The 20,000-nt window shown below is 36.8% G+C and overlaps 1 protein-coding gene across 1 annotated transcript in view; it reads left to right on the forward strand.

The window, feature by feature from the left end:
• LOC143283266 (synaptotagmin-6-like) overlaps nucleotides 1-20,000 on the forward strand; it is a 105,530-nt gene that overhangs the window by 76,495 nt on the left and 9,035 nt on the right. Inside the window, exons 2-3 of the mRNA XM_076589448.1 lie at nucleotides 1,982-2,147; nucleotides 19,745-19,882. Coding sequence (XP_076445563.1) covers nucleotides 1,982-2,147; nucleotides 19,745-19,882 — 304 coding nt within the window. The remainder of the gene's footprint in view (nucleotides 1-1,981; nucleotides 2,148-19,744; nucleotides 19,883-20,000) is intronic.

Below are 20,000 nucleotides of genomic sequence, written 5' to 3' on the forward strand. Positions count from 1 at the left end.
TAGTGAATAGGCCAGAGGGGGAAATGGCATTGTATTAGTGAATAGGCCAGAGGGGGAAATGGCATTGTATTAGTGAATAGGCCAGAGGGGGGAATGGCATTGTATTAGTGAATAGGCCAGAGGGGGGGAATGGCATTGTATTAGTAAATAGGCCAGAGGGGGGAATGGCATTCATTTAGTAAATAGGCCAGAGGGGGGAATGGCATTGTATTAGTGAATAGGCCAGAGGGAAGAATGGCATTGTATTAGTGAATAGGCCAGAGGGAAGAATGGCATTCATTTAGTAAATAGGCCAGAGGGGGGAATGGCATTCATTTAGTAAATAGGCCAGAGTGGAGAATGACTTTCATTTAGTAAGTAGGCCAGAGGGGGGAATGGCATTGTATTAGTGAATAGACCAGAGGGGGGAATGGCATTCTTTTAGTGAATAGGCCAGAGGGGGGAATGGCATTGTATTAGTGAATAGGCCAGAGGGGGAAATGGCATTGTATTAGTGAATAGGCCAGAGGGGGGAATGGCATTGTATTAGTGAATAGGCCAAAGGGGGGGGAATGACATTGTATTAGTGAATAGGCCAGAGGGGGGAATGGCATTGTATTAGTGAATAGGCCAGAGGGGGGGAATGGCATTGTATTAGTAAATAGGCCAGAGGGGGGAATGGCATTCATTTAGTAAATAGGCCAGAGGGAGGAATGGCATTGTATTAGTGAATAGGCCAGAGGGAAGAATGGCATTCATTTAGTAAATAGGCCAGAGGGGGGAATGGCATTGTATTAGTGAATAGGCCAGAGGGAAGAATGGCATTGTATTAGTAAATAGGCCAGAGGGGGGAATGGCATTCATTTAGTGAATAGGCCAGAGGGGGGAATGGCATTCATTTAGTAAATAGGCCAGAGTGGAGAATGACTTTCATTTAGTAAGTAGGCCAGAGGGGGGAATGGCATTGTATTAGTGAATAGGCCAGAGGGGGGAATGGCATTCATTTAGTGAATAGGCCAGATGGGGGGAATGGCATTCATTTAGTGAATAGGCCAGAGGGATGAATGGCATTGTATTAGTGAATAGGCCAGAGGGGTGAATGGCATTCATTTAGTGAATAGGCCAGAGGGGTGAATGGCATTGTATTAGTGAATAGGCCAGAGGGGGGAATGGCATTCATTTAGTAAATAGGCCAGAGGGGGGAATGACATTCATTTAGTAAATAGGCCAGAGTGGAGAATGACATTCATTTAGTAAATAGGCCAGAGGGGGGAATAGCTTTCCATTAGTAAATAGGCCAGAGGGGGGGGGATGACATTCCATTAGTAAATAGGCCAGAGGGGGGAATGGCATTCCATGAGTAAATAGGGCAGAGGGGGGAATTGCATTCCATTGATAAAGTAGGCCAGAGGGGGAAAAGGCATCCCATCGGAAAATATGTTCTTCACATCTTGCTGTATGTTGTTTTTTTTCATGTGCCTCCTGTTTACGACATTAGACCAAGGTAGATTTAAGATGGAAAATATGGACTTATTCTTTGGGCGTGCATTGGGTGGGCACTTGCAATAAATGTCGCCCATCACTCCCACATACATGATTTTATCCTTTGTTGTCAATGAACGAGCAATAGCTGTTACGGTCGAGACACTTGTTTTGGCACTCGGAATTTCCCCGTGGTGGAGCATTCGGAAAACACGGTCTTACAAAACCTGTACTCTGTGTGTGTGTGTGTGTGTGTGTGTGTGTGTGTGTGTGTGTGTGTGTGTGTGTGTGTGTGTGTGTGTAAAACAAAGTTGAAAACCAACACCTATTTTGTTAAACTAAACAAAAATAAATATTTAAAAAATACGAATTTTCGCTTCTACCCTGCAGCTTGGTCACACAGACTACGCTCATAATAGGTGACATACATATGACATCAAACAAAATCTCTTCAGCGTCAGCACACTCGCGTCACTGACATGGGCACATGCTGTCTGTCTGTCTGTCTGTGTGTTTCCAGGACATCCAGGTCACGAGGGAGCCACGTGCCGTGCAGCCTCGTTCCGCCTCCATCTCCACCCCGTCCCGCGGGAGTCTGCGCAGTGAGCACACCACTGACGACACTTCCTCCATCAGCGCGCGCAGTGACGCCAGCGTCGACAGTCTTGTTTTCGAGGCCAATTTTGGTGAGTTTGGGAGACGGAGGGATCGAGCGTGCGGGTCGGGCGCGTGGGGGTGAGGAGGGGTGGGGTGGGGGTGCGGAGGGTTGATGGGAGAAAGAAAAAGGGGGGGGGAGGGGTTGGGGTTGGGGTGGATTAAAAGGATGGAGGTTTCTAATGTGGTGTTTATGAGATATGCGCTTACTTTGTCTGCCTGGCTGTGTATCTATATGTGTCTGTGTCTGTCGCTCTCTGTCTGTCTCTCTGTCTCTGTCTCTGTCTCTCTCTCTCTCTCTCTCTCTCTCTCTCTCTCTCTTTCTATCTATCTATCTGTCTCTCTCTCTCTCTCTCTCTATATATATATATATATATATATATGTCTGTCTGTCTGTCTCTCTCTCTCTCTTTCTCTCTCTCTCTACCTTTCACTCTCTATCTCTCTCTCTCACTTGCTCTCTTTTCTTTGTCTCTCTCTGTCTCTGTCTCTCTGCTTCTCTCTTGCTCTCTTTTTTCTTCTGTCTGTCTGTCTGTCTCTCTCTCTCTCTCTCTCTCTCTCTCTCTCTCTCTCTCTCTCTCTTCTATTTCTCTCTCACACGTTTTCTGCTCTTACCCCTCCTCTCTCTCTTGCTCTCTTGTTCTCTCTCTCTCTCTTTGGCTCTGTCTGTGTCTATCTGTGTGTGTCTCTCTCAGTCGCTATCTCTCTCTCTCTCTCTCTCTCTCTCTCTCTCTCTCTCTCTCTCTCACTCTATATCTCTCGATCTGACTCTCCACCCATCCTCCCCCCCACCCCTCTCTCTCTCCCTCTCTCAATCTCTTCCTCTTTTCTTAAACAATAGTGTCTAGCGGATCAGATTTACTGTCAGCCAGCATCTTTGCATACGTGTCCACTTACCGACATGTATCACGTATCTGTAGAAACTCTCCAGCAAATCTCCTATTGTCACTTTCTTCAGTAACGGTAACTGGGAAGCGGAAAATTGGTGTTTTCGGAATCCGGAAATAGCTTCAACGAAATAAGTCGTTAATGATCCGGAAACACGCCGTAATTCAGGAGACTTACAATCTCTTATTTCTACGACTGTAAAAATGTTTTTCTTACTATTTTCATGCTAAATTTCATAATGACTGACAAAGTATTTCCAGAGAAAATGTTAATGTTAAAGTTTCCCATGGACACACACACACACACACACACACACACACACACACACACACACACACACACACACACACACACACACACACACACACACACACACACACACACACACACAACCGAACACACGGATTATATCACAGACTCACTGTTCACACAATTGAGTCACAAAAAAAAAATCGGAGCAGATGTTTGACCTCAAATAACCCCAACGTGCTGGCCAGGCATTCTCTTTGCTTGTAATGATTGATTAACTCCAAAGCATCCAGGAAGCGTCGCCCACCTGCCACTTGAAATGTGATCGATCCCTGGAAAAAAAATAAATAAATAAACGGACCCAAATACTAAAGATTGTGAAGCGATGCTCGTTTCATCTGCCAGTTTTTGACTCACTTGTGTAAACAAAGTGAGTCTATGTTTTAACCCGGTGTTCGGTTGTTTCTGTGTGTGTGTGTGTGTGTGTGTGTGTGTGTGTGTGTGTGTGTGTGTGTGTGTGTGTGTGTCCGTGGTAAACTTTAACATTGACACTTTCTCTGCAAATACTTTGTCAGTTGACACCACATTTGGCATAAAAATAGGAAAAATTCAGTTCTTACCAGTCATCTTGTTTAAAACATTAATTGCACCTCTGGGATGGGCACAAAAAAATAAAAAAAAGAAGCCTAATTATATGCAAACTGCATTTACTGTTATATTTATATTTTATGTATTCTCTAAACTTGGCACTTTGACCTCTTATTCTGACACAACAACAAGAGGAGTCATTATTATCATTTTTTTGTTCAAACAGGAACTTCTTTTGCTAAGCATGATTTTTTTTTTTTTTTTTTTTTTTTTTTTTTTTTTTTTTGCAAATGTTTTGGTGCAGATAGTGAAAAAGGGAAATTACTCTGTAATTAATGCTAGGGGACTTAATTTATCACAAGTGAGTCTTGAAGGCCTTGCCTCTCTTGTTTTTATAGTACGTACAAACGAAACAAAATCTCATTTGCATACACAGAAGAGAAATCCTTACAATTCTACTCTCTCTGTTTTTTAAAGACACATTGATAAAAAAAAGAAACACACGTGCACAAACGTACAGTAACACACACACACACACACACACACACACACACACACACACACACACACCACTGTACTGTTGGTGTTATTCAAAAGAGACACAAACGCTCCGATGATTATTATTATCAAAAGCGATGGTAACTTGCTAGTGAGTTGTCAACATGTTGTGATGTTGCATTGTGATGGATGAGCGGGGCACGTGTGTTTGTACCATTTTGACTAGACAGTGAATTGAAGTCAACCATTTATTCTAACTCAAGCGACGTCACTCTCCAGTGATGGCCTAGAGGTAACGCGTCCGCCAAGGAAGCGAGAGAATCTGAGCGCGCTGGTTCGAATCACGGTTCAGCCGCCGATATTTTCTTCCCCTCCACTAGACCTTGAGTGGTGGTCTGGACGCTAGTCATTCGGATGAGACGATAAACCGAGGTCCCGTGTGCAGCATGCACTTAGCGCACGTAAAAGAACCCACGGCAACAAAAGGGTTGTTCCTGGCAAAATTCTGTAGAAAAATCCACATCGATAGGAAAAACAAATAAAACTGCATGCAGGAAAAAATACAAAAAAAAAAAAAATGGGTGGCGCTGTAGTGTAGCGACGCGCTCTCCCTGGGGAGAGCAGCCCGAATTTCACACAGAGAAATCTGTTGTGATAAAAAGAAATACAAATACAAAATACAAATGTACGAACCAAACCCGGTTTAGTTCCCTTAAAACATCTCTCTTCCAAAGAAAAAAAACAACAACTATTATTTACCAACTTTGTAACATTGTAACATCTCCCTTCCAAAGAAAGAATAATATTATTGTTTACCAACTTTGTAACATCCCCCTTCCAAAGAAAGAATAATGTTATTGTTTACCAACTTTGTAACATCTCCCTTCCAAAGAAAGAATAATATTATTGTTTACCAACTTCATAACATCTCCCTTCCAAAGAAAGAATAATATTATTGTTTACCAACTTTGTAACATCTCCCTTCCAAAGAAAGAATAATGTTATTGTTTACCAACTTTGTAACATTGTAATATCTCCCTTCCGAAGAAAGAATAATGTTATTGTCTACCAACATTGTAACATTGTAACATCTCCCTTCCAAAGAAAGAATAATATTATTGTTTACCAACTTTGTAACATTGTAATATCTCCCTTCCAAAGAAAGAATAATGTTATTGTCTACCAACATTGTAACATTGTAATATCTCCCTTCCAAAGAAAGAATAATATTATTGTTTACCAACTTTGTAACATTGTAACATCTCCCTTCCAAAGAAAGAATAATGTTATTGTCTACCAACATTGTAACATTGTAACATCTCACCTTCCAAAGAAAGAATGATATTATTGTTTACCAACATTGTAACATTGTAACATCTCACCTTCCAAAGAAAGAATGATAGTATTGTTTACCAACATTGCAACATGCGAGAAAACGGAAGTAAATCACAACACTGTGTAGCCTTGGCCTTGTGATTGTATTGTGCTTGCACGTACGCAAGCATGCATGATAAACTCTCTCCCTCTTTCTCTCTCTCTTTCTCTTCTTTCTTTCTCTCTCCCTCCCTTTTTCCCTCCCTCTCTCTCTCCCTCCCTCTTTCCCTCTCTCCCTCCCCCTCTCTCTCTCTCTCCCTCCCTCTCTCTCCTTCCCTCTCTCTCCCTTCCTCTCTCTTTCTCTTCCTCCTCTCTCTCCTTCCCTCTCTCCTTCCCTCTCTCTCTCCCTCCCTCTCTCTCCCTCCCTCTCTCTCCCTCTTTCTCTCTCTCTTTCTCCTCTCTCTCTCTCCATTTCTCGCTCCCTTTCTCTCTCTCCCTCCCTCCCTCCCTCTCTCTCCCTCCCTCCCTCTCTCTCTCTCCCTCTTTCTCTCTCTCTTTCTACTCTCTCTCTCCATTTCTCGCTCCCTTTCTCTCTCTCTCCCTCCCTCCCTCTCTCTCCCTCCCTCTCTCTCTCTCTCTCTCTCTCTCTCTCTCTCTCTCTGTGTAGAGGGTTGGGGGATTTGTTTGGCGATGTTTGATTCTGTCCGATTCTTTTTTTTCTCTTTCTGCAGTTTTTTTCTGTCTGAAGTATTTCTCGTCTTCCATTCATGTTATTTTGTTTGTTTGGGATTTTTTTTGTTTTTTCGGTTTTTTGTTTGTTTGTTTGTTTGATTTTTGTTTCTGTTTTTGTTTTGTTTTTTTATGTCTAAGTGTTGGGTTTCTGAAGTGATTATAGACCCGATGTGGTCTTCCCAATCAGTTTGGCTGTAAACAACATGAACTGAATTTCGTTTTTTCTTTCTTTATTTCGTTTTTGTCTGTCTTTTCTTTTCTTTTCTTTTTTCTTTCTTTCTTTCTTTCTTTCTTTCTTTCTTCGCTTCTTCTCTCTCTTTTTGTATTGTCCTTTTCTGTCCAATCAGTTTGTCTGTAAACAACATTAAAGCGAAAATAGTTTCTTTTTCTTTCTTTCCTTCTTTCTTTTCTTTCTTTCTTTCTTTCTTTCTTTCTTTCTTTGCTTCTTCTCTCTCTTTTTGTATTGTCCTTTTCTTTCCAATCAGTTTGTCTGTAAACAACATTAAAGCAAAAATAGTTTCTTTTTCTTTCTTTCCTTCTTTCTTTTCTTTCTTTCTTTCTTTCTTTCTTTCTTTCTGTCTTTCTTTGCTTCTTCTCTCTCTTTTTGTATTGTCCTTTTCTGTCCAATCAGTTTGTCTGTAAACAACATTAAAGCGAAAATATTTTCTTTTTCTTTCTTTCTTTCCTTCTTCTTTTCTTTTCTTTCTTTCTTTCTGTCTTTCTTTGACTCTTCTCTCTCTTTTTGTATTGTCATTTTCTTTCCAATCAGTTTGTCTGTAAACAACATTAAAGCGAAAATATTTTCTTTTTCTTTCTTTCCTTCTTTCTTTTCTTTCTTTCTTTCTTTCTTTCTGTCTTTCTTTGCTTCTTCTCTCTCTTTTTGTATTGTCCTTTTCTGTCCAGTCAGTTTGTCTGTAAACAACATTAAAGGAAAAATAGTTTCTTTTTCTTTCTTTCCTTCTTTCTTTTCTTTCTTTCTTTTCTTTCTTTCTTTCTTTCTTTCTTTAACTCTTCTCTCTCTTTTTGTATTGTCCTTTTCTGTCCAATCAGTTTGTCTGTAAACAACATTAAAGCGAAAATATTTTCTTTTTCATTCTTTCCTTCTTTCTTTCTTTCTTTCTTTCTTTCTTTCTTTCTTTCTTTCTTTCTTTCTTTGACTCTTCTCTCTCTTTTTGTATTGTCCTTTTCTGTCCAATCAGTTTGTCTGTAAACAACATTAAAGCGAAAATAGTTTCTTTTTCTTTCTTTCCTTCTTTCTTTCTTTCTTTCTTTCTTTCTTTCTTTCTTTCTTTCTTTCTTTGACTCTTCTCTCTCTTTTTGTATTGTCCTTTTCTGTCCAATCAGTTTGTCTGTAAACAACATTAAAGCGAAAATAGTTTCTTTTTCTTTTTTTTCCTTCTTTCTTTCTTTCTTTCTTTCTTTCTTTCTTTCTTTGACTCTTCTCTCTCTTTTTGTATTGTCCTTTTCTGTCCAATCAGTTTGTCTGTAAACAACATTAAAGCGAAAATATTTTCTTTTTATTTCTTTCCTTCTTTCTTTCCTTTCTCTCTTTCTTTCTTTCTTTCTTTCTTTCTTTCTTTCTTTCTTTGACTCTTCTCTCTCTTTTTGTATTGTACTTTTCTGTCCAATCAGTTTGTCTGTAAACAACATTAAAGCGAAAATAGTTTCTTTTTCTTTCTTTCCTTCTTTCTTTCTTTCTTTCTTTTCCTTCTTTCTTTCTTTCTTTCTTTCTTTCTTTGACTCTTCTCTCTCTTTTTGTATTGTCCTTTTCTGTCCAATCAGTTTGTCTGTAAACAACATTAAAGCGAAAATATTTTCTTTTTCTTTCTTTCCTTCTTTCTTTCTTTCTTTCTTTCTTTCTGTCCTTCTGTCTGTCTTTGCTTCTTCTCTCTCTTTTTGTATTGTCCTTTTCTGTCCAATCAGTTTGTCTGTAAACAACATTAAAGTAAAAATAGTTTCTTTGTCTTTCTTTCCTTCTTTCTTTTCTTTCTTTCTTTCTTTCTTTCTTTCTTTCTGTCCTTCTGTCTGTCTTTGACTCTTCTCTCTCTTTTTGTATTGTCCTTTTCTGTCCAATCAGTTTGTCTGTAAACAACATTAAAGGAAAAATAGTTTCTTTTTCTTTTTTTCCTTCTTTCTTTTCTTTCTTTCTTTCTTTGACTCTTCTCTCTCTTTTTGTATTGTCCTTTTCTTTCCAATCAGTTTGTCTGTAAACAACATTAAAGCAAAAATAGTTTCTTTTTCTTTCTTTCCTTCTTTCTTTTCTTTCTTTCTATCTTTCTTTCTGTCTTTCTGTCTTTCTTTGCTTCTTCTCTCTCTTTTTGTATTGTCCTTTTCTGTCCAATCAGTTTGTCTGTAAACAACATTAAAGCGAAAATATTTTCTTTTTCTTTCTTTCTTTCCTTCTTTCTTTTCTTTTCTTTCTTTCTTTCTGTCTTTCTTTGACTCTTCTCTCTCTTTTTGTATTGTCCTTTTCTGTCCAATCAGTTTGTCTGTAAACAACATTAAAGCGAAAATATTTTCTTTTTCATTCTTTCCTTCTTTCTTTCTTTCTTTTCTTTCTTTCTTTCTTTCTTTCTTTCTTTCTTTGACTCTTCTCTCTCTTTTTGTATTGTCCTTTTCTGTCCAATCAGTTTGTCTGTAAACAACATTAAAGCGAAAATAGTTTCTTTTTCTTTCTTTCCTTCTTTCTTTCTTTCTTTCTTTCTTTCTTTCTTTCTTTCTTTCTTTCTTTGACTCTTCTCTCTCTTTTTGTATTGTCCTTTTCTGTCCAATCAGTTTGTCTGTAAACAACATTAAAGCGAAAATAGTTTCTTTTTCTTTCTTTCCTTCTTTCTTTCTTTCTTTCTTTTCCTTCTTTCTTTCTTTCTTTCTTTCTTTCTTTGACTCTTCTCTCTCTTTTTGTATTGTCCTTTTCTGTCCAATCAGTTTGTCTGTAAACAACATTAAAGCGAAAATATTTTCTTTTTCTTTCTTTCCTTCTTTCTTTCTTTCTTTCTTTCTTTCTGTCCTTCTGTCTGTCTTTGCTTCTTCTCTCTCTTTTTGTATTGTCCTTTTCTGTCCAATCAGTTTGTCTGTAAACAACATTAAAGTAAAAATAGTTTCTTTGTCTTTCTTTCCTTCTTTCTTTTCTTTCTTTCTTTCTTTTCTTTCTTTCTTTCTTCTTCTTCTTTCTGTCCTTCTGTCTGTCTTTGACTCTTCTCTCTCTTTTTGTATTGTCCTTTTCTGTCCAATCAGTTTGTCTGTAAACAACATTAAAGCGAAAATAGTTTCTTTTTCTTTCTTTCCTTCTCTCTTTCTTTCTTTCTTTCTTTCTTTCTTTGCTTCTTCTCTCTCTTTTTGTATTGTCCTTTTCTGTCCAATCAGTTTGTCTGTAAAAAACATTAAAGCGAAAATAGTTTCTTTTTCTTTTTTTTCCTTCTTTCTTTCTTTCTTTCTTTCTTTCTTTCTTTCTTTGACTCTTCTCTCTCTTTTTGTATTGTCCTTTTCTGTCCAATCAGTTTGTCTGTAAACAACATTAAAGCGAAAATAGTTTCTTTTTCTTTTTTTTCTTTCTTTCTTTCTTTCTTTCTTTCTTTCTTTCTTTCTTTCTTTCTTTCTTTGACTCTTCTCTCTCTTTTTGTATTGTCCTTTTCTGTCCAATCAGTTTGTCTGTAAACAACATTAAAGCGAAAATAGTTTCTTTTTCTTTCTTTCCTTCTTTCTTTCTTTCTTTCTTTCTTTCTTTCTTTCTTTCTTTCTTTCTTTCTTTGACTCTTCTCTCTCTTTTTGTATTGTCCTTTTCTGTCCAATCAGTTTGTCTGTAAACAACATTAAAGCGAAAATAGTTTCTTTTTCTTTCTTTCCTTCTCTCTTTCTTTCTTTCTTTCTTTCTTTCTTTCTTTCTTTCTTTCTTTCTTTGACTCTTCTCTCTCTTTTTGTATTGTCCTTTTCTGTCCAATCAGTTTGTCTGTAAACAACATTAAAGCGAAAATAGTTTCTTTTTCTTTTTTTTCCTTCTTTCTTTCTTTCTTTCTTTCTTTCTTTCTTTGACTCTTCTCTCTCTTTTTGTATTGTCCTTTTCTGTCCAATCAGTTTGTCTGTAAACAACATTAAAGCGAAAATATTTTCTTTTTATTTCTTTCCTTCTTTCTTTCCTTTCTCTCTTTCTTTCTTTCTTTCTTTCTTTCTTTCTTTCTTTGACTCTTCTCTCTCTTTTTGTATTGTCCTTTTCTGTCCAATCAGTTTGTCTGTAAACAACATTAAAGCGAAAATAGTTTCTTTTTCTTTCTTTCCTTCTTTCTTTCTTTCTTTCTTTTTCCTTCTTTCTTTCTTTCTTTCTTTCTTTCTTTGACTCTTCTCTCTCTTTTTGTATTGTCCTTTTCTGTCCAATCAGTTTGTCTGTAAACAACATTAAAGCGAAAATATTTTCTTTTTCTTTCTTTCCTTCTTTCTTTCTTTCTTTCTTTCTTTCTGTCCTTCTGTCTGTCTTTGCTTCTTCTCTCTCTTTTTGTATTGTCCTTTTCTGTCCAATCAGTTTGTCTGTAAACAACATTAAAGTAAAAATAGTTTCTTTGTCTTTCTTTCCTTCTTTCTTTTCTTTCTTTCTTTCTTTCTTTCTTTCTTTCTTTCTTTCTGTCCTTCTGTCTGTCTTTGACTCTTCTCTCTCTTTTTGTATTGTCCTTTTCTGTCCAATCAGTTTGTCTGTAAACAACATTAAAGGAAAAATAGTTTCTTTTTCTTTTTTTCCTTCTTTCTTTTCTTTCTTTCTTTCTTTGACTCTTCTCTCTCTTTTTGTATTGTCCTTTTCTTTCCAATCAGTTTGTCTGTAAACAACATTAAAGCAAAAATAGTTTCTTTTTCTTTCTTTCCTTCTTTCTTTTCTTTCTTTCTTTCTTTCTTTCTGTCTTTCTGTCTTTCTTTGCTTCTTCTCTCTCTTTTTGTATTGTCCTTTTCTGTCCAATCAGTTTGTCTGTAAACAACATTAAAGCGAAAATATTTTCTTTTTCTTTCTTTCTTTCCTTCTTTCTTTTCTTTTCTTTCTTTCTTTCTGTCTTTCTTTGACTCTTCTCTCTCTTTTTGTATTGTCATTTTCTTTCCAATCAGTTTGTCTGTAAACAACATTAAAGCGAAAATATTTTCTTTTTCTTTCTTTCCTTCTTTCTTTTCTTTCTTTCTTTCTTTCTTTCTGTCTTTCTTTGCTTCTTCTCTCTCTTTTTGTATTGTCCTTTTCTGTCCAGTCAGTTTGTCTGTAAACAACATTAAAGGAAAAATAGTTTCTTTTTCTTTCTTTCCTTCTTTCTTTTCTTTCTTTCTTTTCTTTCTTTCTTTCTTTCTTTCTTTAACTCTTCTCTCTCTTTTTGTATTGTCCTTTTCTGTCCAATCAGTTTGTCTGTAAACAACATTAAAGCGAAAATATTTTCTTTTTCATTCTTTCCTTCTTTCTTTCTTTCTTTCTTTCTTTCTTCTTTCTTTCTTTCTTTGACTCTTCTCTCTCTTTTTGTATTGTCCTTTTCTGTCCAATCAGTTTGTCTGTAAACAACATTAAAGCGAAAATATTTTCTTTTTATTTCTTTCCTTCTTTCTTTCCTTTCTCTCTTTCTTTCTTTCTTTCTTTCTTTCTTTCTTTGACTCTTCTCTCTCTTTTTGTATTGTCCTTTTCTGTCCAATCAGTTTGTCTGTAAACAACATTAAAGCGAAAATAGTTTCTTTTTCTTTCTTTCCTTCTTTCTTTCTTTCTTTCTTTTCCTTCTTTCTTTCTTTCTTTCTTTCTTTCTTTCTTTGACTCTTCTCTCTCTTTTTGTATTGTCCTTTTCTGTCCAATCAGTTTGTCTGTAAACAACATTAAAGCGAAAATATTTTCTTTTTCTTTCTTTCCTTCTTTCTTTCTTTCTGTCCTTCTGTCTGTCTTTGCTTCTTCTCTCTCTTTTTGTATTGTCCTTTTCTGTCCAATCAGTTTGTCTGTAAACAACATTAAAGTAAAAATAGTTTCTTTGTCTTTCTTTCCTTCTTTCTTTTCTTTCTTTCTTTCTTTCTTTCTTTCTTTCTTTCTTTCTTTCTGTCCTTCTGTCTGTCTTTGACTCTTCTCTCTCTTTTTGTATTGTCCTTTTCTGTCCAATCAGTTTGTCTGTAAACAACATTAAAGCGAAAATAGTTTCTTTTTCTTTCTTTCCTTCTCTCTTTCTTTCTTTCTTTCCTTTCTTTCTTTGCTTCTTCTCTCTCTTTTTGTATTGTCCTTTTCTGTCCAATCAGTTTGTCTGTAAAAAAACATTAAAGCGAAAATAGTTTCTTTTTCTTTTTTTTCCTTCTTTCTTTCTTTCTTTCTTTCTTTCTTTCTTTCTTTCTTTGACTCTTCTCTCTCTTTTTGTATTGTCCTTTTCTGTCCAATCAGTTTGTCTGTAAACAACATTAAAGCGAAAATAGTTTCTTTTTCTTTTTTTTCCTTCTTTCTTTCTTTCTTTTCTTTCTTTCTTTCTTTCTTTCTTTCTTTGACTCTTCTCTCTCTTTTTGTATTGTCCTTTTCTGTCCAATCAGTTTGTCTGTAAACAACATTAAAGCGAAAATAGTTTCTTTTTCTTTCTTTCCTTCTTTCTTTCTTTCTTTCTTTCTTTCTTTCTTTCTTTCTTTCTTTGACTCTTGTCTCTCTTTTTGTATTGTCCTTTTCTGTCCAATCAGTTTGTCTGTAAACAACATTAAAGCGAAAATAGTTTCTTTTTCTTTCTTTCCTTCTCTCTTTCTTTCTTTCTTTCTTTCTTTCTTTCTTTCTTTCTTTCTTTCTTTCTTTCTTTGACTCTTCTCTCTCTTTTTGTATTGTCCTTTTCTGTCCAATCAGTTTGTCTGTAAACAACATTAAAGCGAAAATAGTTTCTTTTTCTTTTTTTTCCTTCTTTCTTTCTTTCTTTCTTTCTTTCTTTCTTTCTTTGACTCTTCTCTCTCTTTTTGTATTGTCCTTTTCTGTCCAATCAGTTTGTCTGTAAACAACATTAAAGCGAAAATATTTTCTTTTTATTTCTTTCCTTCTTTCTTTCCTTTCTCTCTTTCTTTCTTTCTTTCTTTCTTTCTTTCTTTGACTCTTCTCTCTCTTTTTGTATTGTCCTTTTCTGTCCAATCAGTTTGTCTGTAAACAACATTAAAGCGAAAATAGTTTCTTTTTCTTTCTTTCCTTCTTTCTTTCTTTCTTTCTTTCTTTCTTTCTTTGACTCTTCTCTCTCTTTTTGTATTGTCCTTTTCTGTCCAATCAGTTTGTCTGTAAACAACATTAAAGCGAAAATAGTTTCTTTTTCTTTCTTTCCTTCTCTCTTTCTTTCTTTCTTTCTGTCCTTCTGTCTGTCTTTGCTTCTTCTCTCTCTTTTTGTATTGTCCTTTTCTGTCCAATCAGTTTGTCTGTAAACAACATTAAACTAAAAATAGTTTCTTTGTCTTTCTTTCCTTCTTTCTTTTCTTTCTTTCTTTCTTTCTTTCTTTCTTTCTTTCTTTCTTTCTGTCCTTCTGTCTGTCTTTGACTCTTCTCTCTCTTTTTGTATTGTCCTTTTCTGTCCAATCAGTTTGTCTGTAAAGAACATTAAAGCGAAAATAGTTTCTTTTTCTTTCTTTCCTTCTTTCTTTCTTTCTTTCTTTCTTTCTTTCTTTGCTTCTTCTCTCTCTTTTTGTATTGTCCTTTTCTGTCCAATCAGTTTGTCTGTAAAAAACATTAAAGCGAAAATAGTTTCTTTTTCTTTTTTTTCCTTCTTTCTTTCTTCTTTCTTTCTTTCTTTCTTTGCTTCTTCTCTCTCTTTTTGTATTGTCCTTTTCTTTCCAATCAGTTTGTCTGTAAACAACATTAAAGCGAAAATAGTTTCTTTTTCTTTTTTTCCTTCTTTCTTTCTTCTTTCTTTCTTTCTTTCTTTCTGTCTGTCTTTGACTCTTCTCTCTCATTTTGTATTGTCCTTTTCTGTCCAATCAGTTTGTCTGTAAACAACATTAAAGTGAAAATATATTCTTTCTTTCTTTTCTTTTCTTTTCTTTCTTTTTTCTTTCTTTGCTTCTTCTCTCTCTCTCTCTCTCTTTTTCCTCAAGGCCTGACAAAGCGCGTTGGGTTACGCTGCTGGTCAGGCATGTGCTTGGCAGATGTGGTGTAGCGTATATGGATTTGTCCGAACGCAGTGACGCCTCCTTGAGCTACTGAAACTGAAACTGATCTCTCTCTTTTTGTATGGTCCTTTTTCTTTCCAGTCAGTTTGTAAAGAACATTAAACTGAAAATATTTTCTTTCTTTCTTTTCTTTTCTTTTCTTTTCTTTCTTTTGCGTCTTCTTTCTCTTCTTCTGACGTTTTTTTTTTCTTTCTGTTTTCCTCCATTTATCCTTTTAATCTCACCTTTTTTCTTCTCTCACTCCCCTCTACCTATTTTCTTCTTCTGTTTCTTTTCTCTTTCATTTCTTTCTTTCTTTCTTTCTTTCCTTTTATTATATATATGATTTTTGTGCTCAGTCTTTTATATTTATTTCTGTGGGTTGGGAGATGGTTGTATGGACGTATTACGCTCCGGCGTAGGCAGGCCTGAGTGGACGTAACACCGAACAACTTCGTGTTACTGTGAGGACGATCATCATTGCAATTTATTTCTTTTTGCTTTCCTGCTTTCTTTTCTTCTGACTTATGTTCCGAACCATTCCACTGTCTGTGTCTTCACTGTGATCTTGAAGCCCAGAAGAAAGAAAAAATGTGATGAACTTTATAACTTCAACCTGCCGCGCCAAAACGTTCCCCATTCTCTCGTAAGATGTGATAGAACGCAATCGGGTTTTTGTTGTTGTTTGTTTGGGTTTTTGTTTGTTTGTTTGTTTGTTTTTGGAGGGTTGTTTGTTTGTTTGTTGTTTGTATTTTTGTTTGTTGTGTGTGTGTGTGTGTGTGTGTGTGTGTGTGTGTGTGTGTGTGTGTGTGTGTGTGTGTGTTAATGAAAAGATTCAATTTCCTGGATTTACTCCTACCCCACTTTTTCTGAATCACGATTATCATATAATCACTACTAAAGCCGCGCTAAGTCTGTCGTAATCTTGCGCCTGCCCCACGTCAACAGGGAACTATGTGTGTTGTTTGGTCGCCATGAGGCCACTCTTTAGCGAGGATCCCGCACCCTGATTCAGTCAAACAGTCATCATTATGATGTTGAAGCCCAGAAAAGCCTATTGCCAAAACTCTCGTAAGATGTGGTGATTGAACGCAATCGGTTTTGTTGTTGCTGTTCCTGTTTTTTTTTTTTTTTTTTTTTTTTTTTAATGATTGGGGTCAGTTTCCTGGATACCTTGACGGGATTCGCATCGTTAACTAAAAGGATGTTCCAGGATAGTCTTAATAACTCGTGTGTCGGAAAGGGAAGGAGAACGTGTCTGAGCTTGAATGTGTGTGTGTGTGTGTGTGTGTGTGTGTGTGTGTGTGTGTGTGTGTGTGTGTGTGTATGCGCGCGCGCGCTTGTGTGCATGTGTGTGTGTGCATGTATTTGTATTTTTACGTGTATGGGAAAGAGAGAAAGAGAGAGGAGAGAGAGAGAGAGAGAGAGAGAGAGAACAGTACAACGCTAACACATGAAAACTAATCTGGCTCTGTAATGGTTCAGTTGGTGCATTTCTTGTGGATTATTGTGATGTAATGCAATGTTATGTCATTTCATGTTATGTAATTCCGCGTAATATAGTGTGTGTGTTTGTGTGTGCGCGCGCATGCGTGCGTGTGTGTGTGTGTGTGTGTGTGTGTGTGTGTGTGTGTGTGTGTGTGTGTGTGTGTGTGTGTCTGTCTGTGTGCGTGTGTGTGCGTGCGTGTTTCGATAAGCGTACATCTATATATTGATTATATTAATGGACGAAGGAACATGTGTATGGACAAATGTATGGATGTAAAAAGTTCGGTTTTGTAAATTGAAAAGAACAATCGTTATTTGTATTTTTACTTGTATTTATTTTTGTCACAACAGTGTGAAATTCGGGCTGCTCTCCCCAGGGAGAGCGCGTCGCTACACAACAGCGCCACCCATTTTTTGTGTTTTTTCCTGCGTGCAGTTTTATTTGTTTTTCCTATCAAAGTGAATTTTTCTGCAGAATTTTGTCAGGAACAACCATTTTGTTGCCGTAGGTTCTTTTACATGCACTAAGTGCATGCTGCACACGGGACCTCGGTTTATTGTCTCATCCGAATGACTAGCGTCCAGACCATCACCCAAGGTCTAGTGGAGGGGGAGAAAATATCGGCGGCTGAGCCGTGATTCGAACCAGTGCGCTCAGATTCTCTCGCTTCCTAGGCGGACGCGTTCCCTCCAGGCCATCACTCCACGTTAAGAAAGAAAGAAAGAAAAAAGGAAAGAAAGAAAAACAAGAGAGGCAAGGCCTTCAAGACTCACTTGTGATAAATTAAGTCCCCTAGCATTAATTAGAGTAATTTCCCTTCTTCACTCTCTGCACCAAAACATTTGCAAAATAAATAAAAATTCCATGCTTATCAAAAGAAGTTCCTGTTTGAACAAAAAATGATAATAATGACTCCTCTTGTTGTTGTGTCAGAATAAGAGGTCAAAGTGCCAAGTTTAGAGAATACAAAAAATATAAATATATCAGTAAATGCAGTTTGCATATAATTAGGCTTCTTTTTTTTCTTTTTTTTTTTGTGCCCATCCCAGAGGTGCAATATTATGACTGGAAAGAACTGAATTTTTCCTATTTTTATGCCAAATTTGGTGTCAACTGACAAAGTATTTGCAGAGAAAATGTCAATGTTAAAGTTTACCACGGACACACACACACACACACACACACACACACACACACACACACACACACACACACACACACACACACACACACACACACACACACACACACACACAACCGAACACCGACACACAAGTGAGTCAAAAAAGAAGAAAAAGACTACGAAGGGCAATCTTACAATGGAGGGGGCAGGGTGGTGGTTTCTAGGAGGGGGGGGGGTTCGGAAAGCACGCGACACCGGAAAATCTAGGTGGGTTTCAGTTTTAGCTCCGCCAGTTGTTTATGAAACACCTGTGTCTGACATCGTCTGCTTCTTGTATAGAAATCTCGCCCGCCTTTGGTGAGGCGCAGCAACCGTCAGTCATTATCGTCATTATCGCCACTGGTCCTCTGACATCAGGCTTGGGTTTCTGTTCTTCATTACAGGGTTTAATTAACCCTTTGACTGCTGTAGCTATTGATTGATATCGTGTTCTTGTTCTGCTTGGCCCTTGTACATGATCTTCTTGTTCTTGTTCCTGTTCTTCTTGTTCTTGCTCTTGCTGTTGTTGTTGTTGTCGTTGTTGTTGTTGTCGTTGTTGTTGTTGTTGTTGTTGTTGTTGTTCTTCTTCTTCTTCTTCTTCTTCTTCTTCTTCTTCTTCTTCTTCTTCTTCTTCTTCATAATCATCATCTTCTTCTTCTTCTTTTTCTTCTTCTTCTTTTTTTTTCTTCTTCTTCCTTCTTCTTCTTCTTCTCGTCAGCAGCAGTCAAAGGGTTAATGAAACTAAAACCCTTATAGCACTGTGAAACTGAAACTTAAGTTTGCGGTACAGAAATAAGAAGAAGGAGGAGGAGAAGAAGAAGAAGGAGGAGGAGGAGAAGAAGAAGAAGAAAAGAAGGAGGAGAAGAAGGAGAAGGAGGAGGAGGAGAAGAAGAAAAAGAAGAAGAATGAGGAGAAGAGAAGAAGAAGAAGAATGAGGAGAAGAAGAAGGAGGAGGAGGAGGAGAAGGAGAAGAAGAAGAAACTCGTGCCATACTGATCACAGCTCACCAAGGTTCAGCAATCAAGGGATTAAACTAAGCCCTTACAACACGGTGAAACTGAAACTGAAACTTACGGTTTTCATAAAGAAACTGAAGAAGAAGAAGAAGAAGAAGAAGAAGAAGAAGAAGAAGAAGAAGAAGAAGAAGAAGATTGATTGATTGATTGAATCTTTAATGGGTAAAGAATTAGGCACAGTAAAGGCCTTTTTACAATTCTGCCCATTTAACGACATAAAAAATAAAGAACGAACGACACAAAACATAAAAATAAAGAAATAAACTGAAATAAAATAAAATAATAAGGACGACGAATAAGAATAGGAACTTGAATAGTCTATTAAAGGTAACAAAGCGATGAAAAACTGGAACAATTGGTACATTACATGTACATAGGTACTTATACACACACACACACACACACACACACACACACACACACACACACACACACACACACACACACACACAATTATAAAACAAGCAACAAAGACATACGTACACATTCACGCCCACACACTCAAACACACACAAACACACACACGCACTTACTGTTCACACATACACATACAAGAAGAAGAAGAAGAAGAAGAAGGCAACAACAACAGTGACAACAAAATAATCCGTGTGTGTGGTTTATACAACTGTAAGTCAGCTTTCATGACTAAAATTATGTTCACCTCTGGAAATGTGATACCCGCTTCACCATTTCACCATTCCTAAGAACAATACTCCTTAGTCCTGGACGTAACAGTCTCGTTTATCCAGTGTCGTATTGATTTGACTTTTCTCGGTAGACACACGAAGCTTGTAATAATAGTAGTGCCGGCTGCAAGGAGTTAGGAATATCAAAACACACAGAATAAAACGTAAAAAGAGTATTGAGTATCAGCGGAAGCAAGCAGTTAAAATATGTCTGTGAACAGGATGCGGTTTTCCAGGTGTGTTTCTGCATCTGATGTCCTTGTTCTCTCTGTCTCTGTCTCTGCCTGTCTGTCTGTCTGTCTGTCTGTCTCTCTCTCTCTGTCTCTCTCTCTCTCTCTCTCTCTCTCTCTCTCTCTCTCTCTCCACACACACTCACACAAACACGTGTATATATATATATATATATATATATATATATATATATATATATATATACAGATATATATATATCCAGATATATATATATATATATATATATATATATGTGTGTGTGTGTGTGTGTGTGTGTGTGTGTGTGCGTGCGGGGGTGGGGATGTTTGTCTGCCTGTCTTTGGGGCCTATATTGACAGTTTTTCTCCCTTATATGTCCATCTGCGGTGGGCTGGGCTATATAAGTAACAAAAGAGTAAAAACACCACTGCTGTATATATTTTACTGCATCCACTACTCAAACTTCAACAATAACAAAAAAATCAACTGACACCAAGATCACAAATGAAAATAATGCTGCCATCCAGTATATCTTCACCAAAAAAAAAAAATAAATAAATAAAAATCTCAAAAATCCAGTTGTATAATTCTTACAGACTCCGCATTACTAGTATCCAATATATCTTCACAGAAAAAACAAAATCCAACAACTAAAAATCCAGTTGTTTAATGTATACCTACTCCGTATTACTGGTCTCTGTCCTTGCTGCAGGTGCGATACGTCCAGATCTGTATCCGCGGAAGGATATAGTCCTGCAGCAAGCGTCGGTTGACGGCAGTCAGGGTCGTCTGCATACTCGCCTGAAGTATGACTTCCGCACGTCTGACCTTGTTGTTCACCTGATTGAAGGTCAGTCACTGTCCTTGCTTGTTTACCCTACCTTAATTGCAATGGTTTTTTTTAAAAGCGAATATGTGAAATGTTTTTATTTGAGAACATATGTTTATTACTCTTGTTTAATCAAGTT

This window comes from Babylonia areolata, chromosome 6 (genome assembly GCF_041734735.1).
Source record: "Babylonia areolata isolate BAREFJ2019XMU chromosome 6, ASM4173473v1, whole genome shotgun sequence".
NCBI classification, from domain to species: Eukaryota; Metazoa; Mollusca; class Gastropoda; order Neogastropoda; family Buccinidae; genus Babylonia; species Babylonia areolata.